The sequence below is a fragment of the Lucilia cuprina genome, chromosome 3 (genome assembly GCF_022045245.1).
Source record: "Lucilia cuprina isolate Lc7/37 chromosome 3, ASM2204524v1, whole genome shotgun sequence".
Lineage (NCBI taxonomy): Eukaryota > Metazoa > Arthropoda > Insecta > Diptera > Calliphoridae > Lucilia > Lucilia cuprina.
The window spans coordinates 41319815-41335074 of NC_060951.1; the positions used below are offsets into that span (position 1 = coordinate 41319815).

Genomic DNA, 15260 nt, shown 5'->3' on the forward strand with positions numbered 1-15260 from the left:
TATCTATCTATCTATCTATCTATCTATCTATCTATCTATCTATCTATCTATCTATCTATCTTTCTATCCTTCTATCTATCTATCTATCTATCTATCTATCTATCTATCTATCTATCTATCTATCTATCTATATTTCTAGTCGCTAACCTCAACTTACATTTTTATGCATCGTTCTCTCTGCTTAATTTCTCTCAGTGTTGTTTTTTATATATATTTTTATTTACTCCATAAAATTTAAGCTTTTTTTATTTCAATCACAAATCGACCAGAATATTCATATTTATAGAATGTTCGTTCATTAGCTAACTTGTTTAATCTTGTTTTTTCTCGATGTCATACATTTTCACCTAATAAATGAAAGACTAAGAGAGTAACATAAAGAATGAGTGAATGACTAACTTACCGGCTAGATGACTGACTGACTGCTTAAACTGTTATGTTGCTGCGTTGTAGAAACTTTTGTTAGCATTTTTTGTTCACTTTTCCATACAAAAGAATAAACCATATACTACAAAACAAGTGATGAAGTGAAGTGTAAAGTGATCGAAATGTATGATCAAACTTGACGTACGATCACACTCTAATTTCAGCTTGATTAAACATTTAGACACAAAAAAAAATCCAAAGAGAAGTAGGAAAACAAACTAATAAGAGAGTTTAGAGTTTATTAATAATAATGGTATGCAGAGTGAAAATAATCTGTTCAGTTTTATAAGGAATTTTTGCAAAAAACACATTTTTGAAAGGATTTTCAAAGGTTTCTTCTATGTATATGAAAGACTTTTTCTTTTTGTTGAAAGAAATATTTAAAAATGACATCATCTTAATAAAGTTAAGAAATATTAAAAAAATTAACATTTAATTAAACATAATGATGTTGTTAAAAACAGTTAACAAAAATTGTTTAAATTGTTAAGTTGTTTAATAAAACAATATTAATTTTTGCAAATTGACCCTCAATTTATAATTACAGTGTTATATTTTACAAATATCTAAAGATATTTCTTTCATAATGATTTTCTCAAACCGCGCCTTAATTGACAACTAAATGTATTTGCTGGTTGTTTTGCGTTTTTTTTCTATTAAATATCAATATTTTTTAACAAAATTGTATTTGTGGTTTCTTTGCTTTCCTTATTAACTTGTCTATGTTTTTTCTTGATTTTTTAGCTTGTAGGTTTTTTGTTTTCATTTAAATACATTTTATAAAAAAATTTTGAGTAGGAGTTAATTTTATAATTTTTTTTTTCTAAAAATTTTTTGTTAAACATGTTAACAACGTTTTTGAACTCATTTTGTCTTAATGACTGCAATGTTGTTGTTTTTTTTTTTTTTTTTTTGTTTAAATCTTTATTAATTGTATTCATATTGAAATGCTATAAAAGAAACATGTTTATTTTTATACAACTGATTTTTTATTATTTTATTTTTTTTTTAATTTGTTTAGTTTTTTTTTTATTTCGAAAACATTTAGCAAATTAATATTAACAATCAAATCATTTTGTTTTTATATGACTTTTGTTCATGGTATTGGCAACAAAGATTTATGATTATTGAACTGTGATAACGATTGAATGGTCAAACATTTTTTTGTTTGCTTTTTGGGAATTTATAAAATATTTATATTTTTAAATGTTTTTAGAAACATAAAAATAAATTAAAATAATAGATTTGATTTGTTTACTAAAATAATGGGTGTTTTGTTTAGGTATTTGTTAAAATGTTGAAGATGATTCTGTTGAAGTTACGTTTATGTTATTCAATGATAAATTGACTTTATAAAAATTTTAAAAGAAATATAATATTATTATATACGAGGGTTTAATTGAGACTTTAGACAAGTCTACAGTCAAGTCTTTATTAATGACCAATGTCGAGTCTATAGGCGAGTCCAGTCTGTAGTTGAGTAAAGTATAGTTAAGTCATTAGTCGAGTTTATATTTGAGTATATGTCAAGGCAGTAGTCGAGCCTATACTCAAGTCTATAGTCTAATCAATAGTTTAGTCTAGTCTATATTTGAGTCTATGGTCGAGAATGTAGTCAAGTCTACAGTCGAATCTATAGTCAAGTCTTTATTTGATTCCATAGTCGACTCTGTAATCGAGAGTATAGGCGAGTCCAGTTTTAATTTAATTATAGTATAGTCAAGTCTCCAGTCGCGTCTATAGTCGAGTTCAAAGTCCAGCCTAGTCGAGTCTATAGTCAGACCTATTGTAGAGTTTATAGTCAAGCCTATAGACGAATTTATAGTCGAGTCTATAGTCAAGTCTATAACCGAGTCTACAGTCGAGTATATAGTCGAGTCTATATTCTAGTCTATAGTCGAATCTATAGTCAAGTCTATAGTCAAATCTATAGTCGAGTCTATATTCTAGACTATGGTCAAATTTATAGTCGAGTCTATAGTAGAGGCTATAAGCGTGTCTATAGTCGAGTCTATAGTCGAGTCTATATTCGAGTCTATAGTCGAGTCTATAGTAGAGTCTATAGTTGAGTCTATAGTCAAGTCGAATCTATAGTCGAGTCTATAGTCGAATCTATAGGCGAGTTTACAGTAGAGTCTGTAATAGAGTCTATAGTCGAGTCTAAAATCGAATCTATAGTTAATTCTATAGTCGATTCTATTGTCGAATCTATAGTCGCGTCTATAGTGGAATCTAGAGTGTTCGAATCTATAGTGTATTGTTTTGTCAAGTCTATACTAGAAACTATAGTCGAGTCTATAATCAAGTCTATAGTGGAATCTGTAGTCAAGTCTATACATAAAATCGCGATCAGTTTTCAATTTAAACAAAATTTGCAAAATTAATTGTCTATTTATGGAAACTTTTCGATCAATTCAACAATGGCGATCAATTCATTATATATAGAACATTGTTGATCAGTACGAAATTTTTTCGATCTCTGTTTAAAAAAACAATTGAGATCAATTCCTTTTTTATTGCAAAATACGCGATCAGTTTAAAATTTGTCGAGAAATTGCGATCAAAATTATCGGTATAAAAATTTGGCGAGATTTATTATCTTAACAAGTTTCATAAATTTTTTTGTAATTTAAATTAATTTTAATGATCATATCGGAACTTCAGTTTAAAATCTAGACATAAAGAAGGGTTTTAGGCATAAAGTAAAAATTCGAAATTTAAACTTAAATTATCTAAAAAAATAACAGTATTTTTTAAACAAAAAAAATCCATATCAATCCATTAACACTCTCCCTCATGTAGCTATTAATCTAAAGAAAAAACAACAACATTTTCAAATTTGATTTTTTATTGTTCTATTTTTATATTACTACTACGTTTTTATGCCTTTTTATTTTATTGTTAATTTCTTGTTGTGATCTATTAATTTTTTGATTGTTTAAATAAATTAACAAATGCCGTTTTATTGCTGTTTTTGTTTTTTTTTTTACCATACATGTTGTGTTATTGTTATTATTTTTAAAATATTTCCATTTTATTTTTTTATCATCATCATTATTAATAACAAATGTTTAAACTTTTTTTCCATAAATTGTAAATATTTAGTTGATTATTTGTTCAAAAGTTATAACTACAAAGTTACAAGCAAACTTACTCATAGATACTTAGTATTTTCAATACAAAATGTATTCGATAGTTTGAAAGAAAACAAATTAACAAACATTATTTGTGGTTACATTTGTGGCTATTTTGTATGTGTAGTTTTATTTTTGTAAATAAATTTTGTTGCCAAGAAAATATTTTCAAAACAAAACTTTTATAAATATTTGTTATTTATTTATAATTTTCCAACTTAAATTAAAGTTTTCATTCCTAACTACTCACTACCCTTTGCATTACTTTGATACAATGTTGTGCTAAACACTCATAAATTGGAATTATTATGTTAAATGGTGAAACAATAAATGGAAATTCTCAGAAAAGCCTATTTTAGTGAAAACATTGTTTACATTTCCTCTTCCTTTAAAGTTTTTTTTCTTATTAAATTCGTTCATTTACTTTTTAACTTCACTGTAATAGAGTGTGAACTAATGCGGCAACCAATTGGTGTGCGTGTGTAAGATTTTAGTATCTATGTAAGTGTATGTTTGTTTTTTCATTTGTGTGTTAATCTACTACAAAATATATGAGGTGCTTAATGCATAATTTAATACATGAAGTATTTTGTGGAATTCATAATTATTTACAAAACTCAACTTAGACCACCACTAAACCACATTTAGTTGTTATTAATTTATTTCTTTTCAAATGTGTTTTAACAAACATTTCCTTTAAAAATAGAATTTTTTTCGTTACCTTTGTTAATTTGTACACATTTTATTTAAAATGAAAGTGTTAAATAAATTAATGTGGAAAATTTTGAGTTTTTTTTTAATAAAAACTAAATAATGATTAAATTTAATTGAAATTTAATTAGGGATTAAAACTGAGTAAAATTTTTGTTAATTTTTAAAATAAATTGGTATATAGCCAACAGTTACTAAAAAATATTTGATAGTTTCTAGATATACAGTCTACCTTATGGATTACGTAGAAGTTGTTTAGTAATGACAGGTGTATATAATGTTATATATCCATCTATCTATCTATCTATCTATCTATCTATCTATCTATCTATCTATCTATCTATCTGTCTGTCTGTCTATCTGTCTGTCTATCTATCTATCTATTTATCTATCTATCTATCTATCTATCTATCTATCTATCTATCTATCTATCTATCTATCTATCTATCTATCTATCTATCTATCTATTTATCTAGCTATCTATCTATCTATCTATCTATCTATCTATCTATCTATCTATCTATCTATCTATCTATCTATCTATCTATCTATCTATCTATCTATCTATCTATCTATCTATCTATCTATCTATCTATCTATATCTATCTATCTATCTATCTATCTATCTATCTATCTATCTATCTATCTATCTATCTATCTATCTATCTATCTATCTATCTATCTATCTATTTATCTATCCATCTATCTACCTAAATATCTATCTATCTATTTGTATATTTATCTATCTATCTATCTATCTATCTATCTATCTATCTATCTATCTATCTATCTATCTATCTATATATCTATCTATCTATCTATCTATCTATCTATCTATCTATCTATCTATCTATCTATCTATCTATCTATCTATCTATCTATTTATCTATCTATCTATCTATCTATCTATCTATCTATCTATCTATCTATCTGTCTGTCTGTCTGTCTATCTATCTATCTATCTATCTATCTATCTATCTATCTATCTATCTATCTATCTATGTATCTACCTATCTATCTATCTATCTATCTATCTTTCTCTATCTATCTATCTATCTATCTATCTATCTATCTATCTATCTATCTATCTATCTATCTATCTGTCTATCTATCTATCTATCTATCTATCTATCTATCTATCTATCTATCAATCTATCAATCTATCAATCTATCAATCTATCAATCTATCTATCTATCTATCTATCTATCTATCTATCTATCTATCTATCTATCTATCTGTCTGTCTGTCTGTCTGTCTGTCTGTCTGTCTGTCTGTCTGTCTATCTATCTGTCTATCTGTCTATATATCTATCTATCTATCTATCTATCTATCTATCTATCTATCTATCTATCTATCTATCTATCTATCTATCTATCTATCTATCTATTTATCTATCTATATATGTATGTATATATATCTTCATTCCATCCACAAATACACCTCTATTACATCTCTATTTTAGTTTTGAGAATTAGATTTTATGATAACTAATAAAGAATGCAACCGTTTCCCTGCTAATTACTTTCCTCATCAAAACAATATTCCCATTTATTATGCTAATCATTACTGTTCTTTTATTTTATTAAAAAAAATAAAACTTCGCAATAAACTTTGAAATTAAACTGAATACACTTAATAAATAACGAAATCGTATATAATAATAAACATTTCATAGTATTAATTAAACGTTGTGCGTATTTAACAAAAGAGTTCTTAACAGAATTACAAAAAAAACATTAGAAGCAAAAAAAACTATAAATTGCAATTAGAAATGTACTGCAATGTGCAGTAAAGCGCAAAATGCAACAAATATTTAATAAATATTATTTATTATTTGTTGTTACAGTTGGTTAATACAACAACAACAACAACAACCACAGTCAACAACTGAAATAAGTATTTTACAATTGTTGTTGTAACAATTTAATAATTCTGAAAAAAATACCTAAACATTAGAAGTATTTTAACGTGTTATTAAGAGTTTAATCGAAACGTTTTTTTCTCATTATTATTAATAATCTTTTTTTTCTATATAATTTTTTTTATTATTAAATTGTTTTTGTTTATTGTGGTTGTTGTTTAATAGTTACTGCTGTTAGTATAAATTTTAAGCTTAAATGCACAATATTCTAGTTTCAGTAATTGTCAGTTTTATATAGATGTTTTTTTTTTGTTGTACTCTTCTGTTGGCAATTCTAGCTTTTAAATTTAAAATTATTTGTTTAAATATTATGTATGTATGCGAAATCATTTGTACATACATATTTATTATTTTGTTATTATTTTTTTTCTAGTTTATTTTTCTACAGTTTTTATTTAAAATTTTATGTTGGTTAGAATTTACCAGTTTTATTTTTTTCATTTTCATTTTTATTGCAATTTGCTTGTTTGATTTTTTCCATTTGAAACTAGTTAAATGGAAAAAAAGTATTTGAGAGAGAGAAAAAAGTTCAAAACATTCGTACATAGTAATTTGTCGTTTTATGACATGCACAATTTCAAGTTTTAATTTGATCTTTTTTTAAAAAAACTCTATTTTTTATTATTATTTATTTAACCATTTTTTTGCTAATATTGTTTTTTTTTGCCATTGTATTATTTGTAAATAAATATTTAGTTTAATATCGTTTATAAACAATTTCCTGGCTATTTAAATATTTTATAACAAAAAAAAAAAGAAATAAAAATAAATAATTATTAACAAATGATTTATTTACAAACGAGGATGAGATATTTTTTCTTTATTAATTGCGAAAACAAAATTGTTTGTTTTATTTATAACATTTTTTATAGTTTGAATGATGAAAAGATATCAAAACTGGGATTTTCCATGAAAACAATTTTAATCTAATAGATATTTTGTAAAAAAATTATTTCATTATATTTAAAAAAATGTTATAGAGTTGTAGAAATGTTGACGATAGTTCAGGAATTAGTTCATAGTCTAGTCAATATTGTAGTTAGTAAAGAGGATAATTGACAAGTCCAAAGACTAGCCCCTTAACTGTTCCATAGACTAGTCTGTAAAGTAGGTCAATGACTAGTTTATGGTATAGTCCAAAGACTAGTACATATAGTTGTTTTTAAACTCATAAATAGACTCCATTCACAGACTAGTCAATGGGCTATTCAATAGCTTAGTTCATAGTCTAGTTTTTAGACTAGTCTATAGAGGAGTCTGTAGACAACTCTATAGGCTAGTCTGTAGAATTGTCTGTAGATTAGTGTGGCTAATCAATAGAATAGTTCAAAGACCAGTCCGTATAGAAACCCATAGACAAGTCCATAGTCTAGACCATAGACTAATCCATAGTAGACTAATGACTAGTTTATAGAGTAGTTCTTAAACTCGTAAATAGACTCCATTCACAGACTTGTCAATGGACTATCCAATAGCCTGGTTCATAGTCAAGTTTATAGACTAGACTATAGAGAAGTCTGTATATAACTATATAGACTAGTCTGTAGAGTAGTTTGTAGAATTGTCTGTAGATTAGTGTGGTTGATCAGTAAACTAGTTCAAAGACCAGTCCATTTAGCAGCCCATAGACAAGTCCATAGTCTAGTCTATAGACCAATTCATAGGCTAATCCATCCAAAGAGTCAAGTAGCAGTCCAACGATTAGTCCCCAATCTAATCAATAGACTAGACAATATACTGCTACATAGACTAATTCATAGACCAATTAATGGACATATCCATAGTCTAGTCCACTGTGTAGTCTATAAACTTGGCAATAAACAATACAATAGACTAGTCAACAGATTAGTCTATAGACACGTTCACATTCTAGTCAATCGACCAGTCCGAAGAATTCTTAATAGACTACTTCAAATACTAGTACATATAGTAATCAATTGACTATTCCATACTATAGTCCGTAAACCAATCCATAGAGTAACGCATAATCTAGTCAATAGACAATTTAATAGATTTATCAACAGACTAGATTATAGAGCAGTCTATAGACTAATTCATAAATTCATGATTAATTCATAGGCTAATCCATAGGCTAGTTTATAGAGTAGTCTAATGACAAGTCTATAGTCTAGTCCAAAAACTAATACATAGACTTATTTCCATAGACTTATCCATAAACTAGCCCAAAGTCCAGTGTATAGTCTAAGCCATACACTAGTTCATAGACTAGTCAATAGTATATTACGGACTAGTAGCACTTAATGAAGTCAATAGACAATTTCATAGACATGTCTACAGATCAGACCATAAAGTAGTCTATAGACTAGTCCGTAGTCCAGTGTATATTCGAATCCTTTGACCTGTTTATAGACTACATCATTGACTAAATCATAATAGTTTATAGAGGAGTCTTTAGAGCAATCCGTAGAGTAGTCCCTAGGCTAGTCCCTAATAAGTTATAAATTTTTTTACCATTTTACACATTTTGTGATACAATTACTTAACGCAACTCAAAATACCTTAAATCTTATTACAATTGTTGTCAATTTCAAAACATTTAAACAATAAGTATAAATTTCAAACATTTTTAGGCTTTAATTTTAAATGATTTTTATTTCCTCAATTTTTTTTTCGTTTATTTTTCAATTCTTCAATGAAATTGACTTAATTTGTATTTATTTTATTTTTTTTTTTCAATTTTTATTTATATAATTTTGGTTTCTTTAAGCCGCTTAAACGATTAAAGCAAAAATAAAAACTAAAGAAATAAAAACAATTCTTAAGAAAAATGTCACAAATGTCTATCAAGAGACCATACATGTATAACAAACAACAATAACAACAACAGAAAAACTACTTACAAACTCTCGCATAAGTTAGAGACATATAACAGCTTAAGTAATAACAACGTCATCGACGACTTCGACAGCAAACATCTCACCTTGTTAGATGGTTGTTTTTTGTTATTGTTTTTTTATTTTACTTTTAATTGAATTTAATTTTTCGCTTTTCAATTCTTCTCTTCCTTTTTTAGTAGTTTTTTTTTTTGTGTGTTTTATATGAAATTCTATAAGTTTTTTTTGTTTGTTTTTTAACACAAATGAAATAAAATATCAGTTACAAATTAATTTTGTTAAAGTAGAAAATTAATTTGTATGAATTTTGGAAACTTATTAACGTTATACACTGAGAAAAATTTTATAAAAATCTAAAATATTTCCTAGCATTTAGAACAATTGTAAGATTTTAGGAAATCAAAAGTTAGATTATTTTTGATTTTAATAGAAATATTTTGTTTTCGTTACAACCGAAATAAATACAATCAGAGTGATTGTAATATCAATACCATGACTGTGCTAGAAAAATCGTATGTATGGTGATTGAAAGAGTATCTATGAACTTAAATTAACTCTCAATTTTTACCAATTCATTCATAATATTATTTCTTTAATTTTTAAAGTAAAAAAAATAAATATTGAAAGTATATTTTTTCAACTCAATTAAATATTTCTTTAAAATTTAAAGTTGTGTTTTAACTACTGGTTTCCAATTGAACAATTTTCTCAATTCATTTTTTTTTTTTTGTTTGTTTTTGAAAGTATGATTTTTTTTTCAACTCCTATATAACGGTCATGTGTTAATGTGTTATCGACTGACGACTGTTGATTGCATGGTTGGTTATATTTCCATTAAGATGACAGGTGAAGTGTGTTTTTTACCCCCCTGTAATAATAATTGTTGTTATTGATGTTGGAGTTTCAAACAAAAATCTTTTATTATTATTTTGTTTTTTTCTTTTAACGGAAATTGGATTTTGTTTTTAGATTTTTTGTAGAAAATGAGAGTTGTTTTTAGATGTGTGGTTGTGTGTGCATAAATGTTTCATTAATACATTTTGTTAAAAAAAAAATTACTTTAAAATTTTTTTCCGATTATACAATTTATAATTTGTTTAATTTTAATTTAATCCTATTAGTTGTTAATATTTATTTGTTTAAGTTTGAATATTTGTTAAAAGTTTAAATTTATATGAAATTTTTGTTTAAATTTTGAATTTGGTATTTGGTATTTAACAACAGACCCACAAATAACTCGTCTAAATTATACTTTTTTTTAAGTTAAATTTTTTCCATGTTTGGTAATAAGTACTGTAGGTAATGTAGTTATTTCATACATTACTTGGTAATGGGTGGTCATGGTCAAACACATTTTTCCTAAATAATATTTGTCTAAAGTGAATGTCCGGAATTAGTTAGAATTTCTAAATCTAGTCGATTTTTAAAGTTTTGAGATAAAATGTTAAATTAACTTGAATTCAGAAAAGTTGGGTAAGCACATCTATAACCAGTTATTTTATCGATCATCCTTGAACAAAAATAAGTACTTATTCACCTGAAAAGTATGTACTTACACTTAGCTCTAATATTACTTGTGGAGTAAGTAAAGATTTTGTTGGGAAATCTTTTTATGAGTCTTCAACTGACAGTTTTATCTTATATCTTTATATCCATGTAGTTGCAAAAGAGTTGAAAAAGTTTCTTTAAAATAAAGTTTTCTTTGGAGAATGATGACAAAACAGTATTCTTTGGGTACAACTTTTTTCAGATCATTTTTCTTTTGAAAAGTTTCATTGTCTTTACTCTTTAGACAAATTCTGTTTGACAATGTTTTCTGAAAGAATCTTCACAAGAAAGTTTTCTTCAGAGAAACCTTTTACTTTGAAAGATCCGAAGAATGGAAAAAGATCATTAAGAAATGCTCATCTTTAAATGCCAAGAACTAATCATGATAATTTCCGAAAGCCTACCTTAAACTGAAGATTTAGCCTAAGAGGGCGTTCTATATCGATCAAAATACACAGTAGATTGGGCTTAAGTCAAAACTTTTTTTAAATAATTTTAAACAGTAATAACAATATAGGGACCAACTTATTTCCTTAGTAGATATCAACTGTTTATGAAAGATATAGGGAAGCGTTTGATAAAACAAATACAGAGCTTCAATATTTTGCCTTCGATATTTGGCGACTCAACTCATTATCGGCCTTCTCAGATCAAAAAGGCTTCGGGTTATCGAAAAGGAAAGATTTTTGTATTGCAACATTCCAAAAGCTAAATCTTTAGGTTCAATTTGTTTTGATGACAATGTTTGTGCTTTCAGCTAAATCCAGCTTTTCGCATACATTCTGAAAGTTAAATCAACCATACCAGCAATAAAAGAATTTCCAAATAAGCGAAGAAGAAGTATAGTTTATTCAATGGAAGTACTAAAAAAGACCTGAAGAATTTATGATTTTAACACAGGCTTGTCAAAGGAGAATTGTCCTTTTTACTTGATTCCAAATTCACTACATCTGAAGTGATTCTTAGGAAGTAATTTTTATGTTCTTCTTTTGGAATGCATTAGGAAGTTAAATTGTAGTATTGTAGATTACAACTAATTTGACTCAAATAAAAAATGGATTCTTTTCGCATCTTTGCAAGTCAATAAACATCACTTCCACAGAAAGTAAACAAATTCACTTAGTGCTACGTTTGATGTGGCGATAAATGTTATTCTTTTGGAAGTACTTTGTTTTATTTTTGCTGGGTATTCATGGAGTAATGCCTTCAATGCTTTTACCATAAGTTTCGCTAAAGAAGAAATGAAATGAAGTTCTAAAACTCAATTTTTTAATCGATATCTTTAAAAAAATTTCAGATTTCATTCTAACATGATAAAGAATTATTTCGCAAAAACTTAAGATAATGATAAATGTTTCCCTTACAAACATGGTGAGCGGGGAAACTCTTAAAAACTCCAAAAATTTTCAACTGATTTTTGATTTTATTATAATAAAGTGTGGATGTTAATTTAATAAAAATACTTTTCGCTTTAACTAAAGGAATAGCATGTTTTCGCTTTTGGAAATATTAGGGATGGGAATTTTTATAAGAAACTATTGAATTTTTCAACCGATTTTTGACGATTATATCTTTTTGGATAGGAATTTATATAAGGATTAATATTCTGAAAAAACTAATAATTCAATCTTAACAAGTAAGATGAAATTCAATTAAACAAAACATTAAAAGTTAATTACTGTTACTAACAACATGTTCAAATTATTTCTATAGATCGGAAACTGAACCTTCTCTATGCTTTAATTAGTTTATAGTTAATGGGGGCGGTGTAGTTGTGAAATTCTCAAAAACACTTACCACAATCACTGTCACTATCCTCTATGGTACTGGCCTGATCACCACTTATACTACTGCCACCACCACCACCGCCGACGGCATTACCACTTCCCATTCCTTGGCCATTTAAATCTCTTACATCACGCGAATACATAGAGGGAGGCGGCGAACGCGAACGATCATCATGATCAAGATCTTGTGCAACATGATTACGATACGTATGATGATTTTCCATTTCACGCAAACGTTCACGTTCATCACGTTGCAGGGCAGCATAATGAGCAGCTGCCGCCGCATTGAAACCATTATGAGCGGAAGGAAATCCCATTAAGGCCGTTGGTGGTAAATGAGCCAAAGGATGATGAGGCGGTAGATGAGGATGTGTAGTGACTGATGCCGTTGCAGCTGGTGGTGGAGGTGGTAAATGTTGTGCACTGGCACTCTGAGGCGGTGAAGCGGGTGGTGAAGCTGCGGCAGCAGCTACTGCTGCATGCTGTTGATGTCTTTGTTGTAGCAAATGCTGTTGTTGAGCTATATAATGTTGTAAAGCGGCATGTTGTTGTTGCTGATTAAGTTGTGTTTGTGGCTGTTGAGAATGATGATTTGATTGATGGGCAGCCAAAATATCCGTAATCATAAAGCGGGAACGCGATACTTGTAAAGCGCTTAAAGATTCGCTCGATACTCTAGAGTTGGGTAAAGCTACAGAGGGATTTGTAGCTGAAGTCGACATTTCTGGAGGCATAGTTGTCATTGGGGGTTTTAAAAAATTTGATTTTTTTAATAGTTATTGTTTTTTCTTTTAAGTAATTAAATATTTTCAAGTAAAAAAAATTTAAAATCTTTAAGATTTTTATTTTGGTTTCATTTAGTTTTGACACTTTTTTTCAAGTTTTTTTCTTTTTGTTTAAGCAAAACACTTGGCACTTGTTTTTTCTTTTTTTTTTTGTAATATTTTAATAATTTTCTTAAGTTTAAACCGCCGTTTACTTGTGAAAACACTTTTATTTGTTTTGTTTATTTTATTATTACTTTTTAAACATTAATTTATTTTTCTTTTCTGTTTGTGTTAACTTATCATTCGTTTATTCATTCATGCGTTTTTTTGTTTTAACCTACAGGTAGAAAAAAATCATAAAATTCACGTCTTGGCTTAAATGCTGTTCGAACGATACTGACTACCAGGTGCTTTAGCCAACTCAAACAAACAATCGAAATGTGCCTCTTTTGGCTGTAAGTTAGTGGAAGTTGAAAAAACCAGTAATTTGTGGCGCCAGTTACTTTTTTTATCACTTAATATTTCCACATAGATATAAAACTCATACACACAGATACTTTTAATTATTAAGTAAGTAAGTGTGTGTGTGTGTTTTGTGGATTTACTACTTTAATATCTTCCTTCCCTCTCTTACTCTTAGTAAATGAATTATAACTGTTGTTTTTTAACTCCCCCTTTTGTACAAACATAAAATAGTCATTCTCTTCTATCTTTTGACTCTTGTGACAACAACAATTACAACTTGAAATAAAATTTTAATGCAAACAAGTGGCTTTTAGCACATACTCTCTCTTTTCTCTTTGTTTTTTTTTTTTTTTTTTTTTGCTCTAAGTGTGAACTGTTCAATATCTCTTTAGATTCTATTCCAATTGTTTTGCTGTGTGGGCATTTATTGGTCGTAATTGTTTTCAATTGACATTCATTAGTCTTCAATAAACAATAACATCATGCCTCCACCTTCCCTTGTTTTTGCCAAAATATAAAAACACAAAAAATATTCACACTAATTTGCAGTTGTATTTATTCTCTTATAAGAATTTACCGTTGTTTTTTGTTGTTGTTTTTTACACATTCTTACAATGGCTGTCTATTACTTTTATTACAGTTGTTTTATTTTTGTTGTGTATTTTTGTTTATCATTTCTAAGGGGAATTTCTAAGTGGTGAATTTTTGTTCTGAGTGTTTGTATGGGTATGTTGAGAGTTTTAAAATGGTTTTTTAAATAGTGGGAAACGGATGTTTGCTATTTCTTTTCATTTGTAGTAAATCTTTATTGTAGATTCTCTTTTTAAAGATTTAAAAAATCGTTTATTTAAAGAACCTAGAAATGACTTTTTGAAATTTTTATTGATTAAGAAATTTACCAAAACAGATAGACAGGCGGACGGACGGACATAGTTAAATCGAATGAAGATGCAAAATTTTAGATTTGAAATAGAAAAATTTTGGATTTAGATTCTGTTCATATTGAATAAGTTTATTTGACAGATTTAATCAATATGTATATTGTAATGATTTTGATAAAATCGTCAAACATAAACATCTTCAAAGGGCGAATGTATTAGCGAGGTATTTAACCGGACTCATGCAAAAGCATTCGACGCAAAGTAAACGCTAAAAATGTGGGTAAAAGAATCCCATAAGGGCTATTGGAATAATGAAACTGTGGGTAGAACCACATAGTTCCTAGGGGTGACCCTAATGAAAGCAGGCAAGAAACTCTGCAGCAATTTCTATACCACTGTTAGACATTCGTCAAAATTAGATCCAAATATAATGGAAGTGAGTTTCTGGACATTTAAAGATGAATACAGAGAATTCCAAAAGTCCTCTTGAAATAATGAAACGGTTGGATCCTATAGAGTGAACCTAATCGGAGCAAGCAATTAGAGCAATTTTCCAGAACCACTGTTAGGCATTCGTTAAACTGGATCCAAATATCTTAATAGTAATATTATTCCCGATATAATGTTTTCACAAGTGGCCTAGGTGTATTTCTTCGGATTTGACAAATGATTTGAAATGTTAAGAAACATAAAAGGAAAGTATAGAAATAAAAAATCTTGCAAAAAGGCCATTCATTGTGTTATTCAAAATAAGCTTCGAAGAT

At 27.6% G+C, this 15260-nt stretch overlaps 1 protein-coding gene across 1 annotated transcript in view; it reads right to left on the reverse strand.

The window, feature by feature from the left end:
* The window catches only part of LOC111679438 (homeobox protein B-H2-like), a 27886-nt gene extending 14629 nt beyond the window's left edge, over positions 1-13257 (reverse strand). Inside the window, exon 1 of the mRNA XM_023441017.2 lies at positions 12394-13257. Within this exon, the coding sequence (XP_023296785.2) occupies positions 12394-13126 (733 nt within the window). The 5' untranslated portion in view covers positions 13127-13257. The remainder of the gene's footprint in view (positions 1-12393) is intronic.
* Between the last annotated feature and the right edge of the window lie 2003 nt (positions 13258-15260).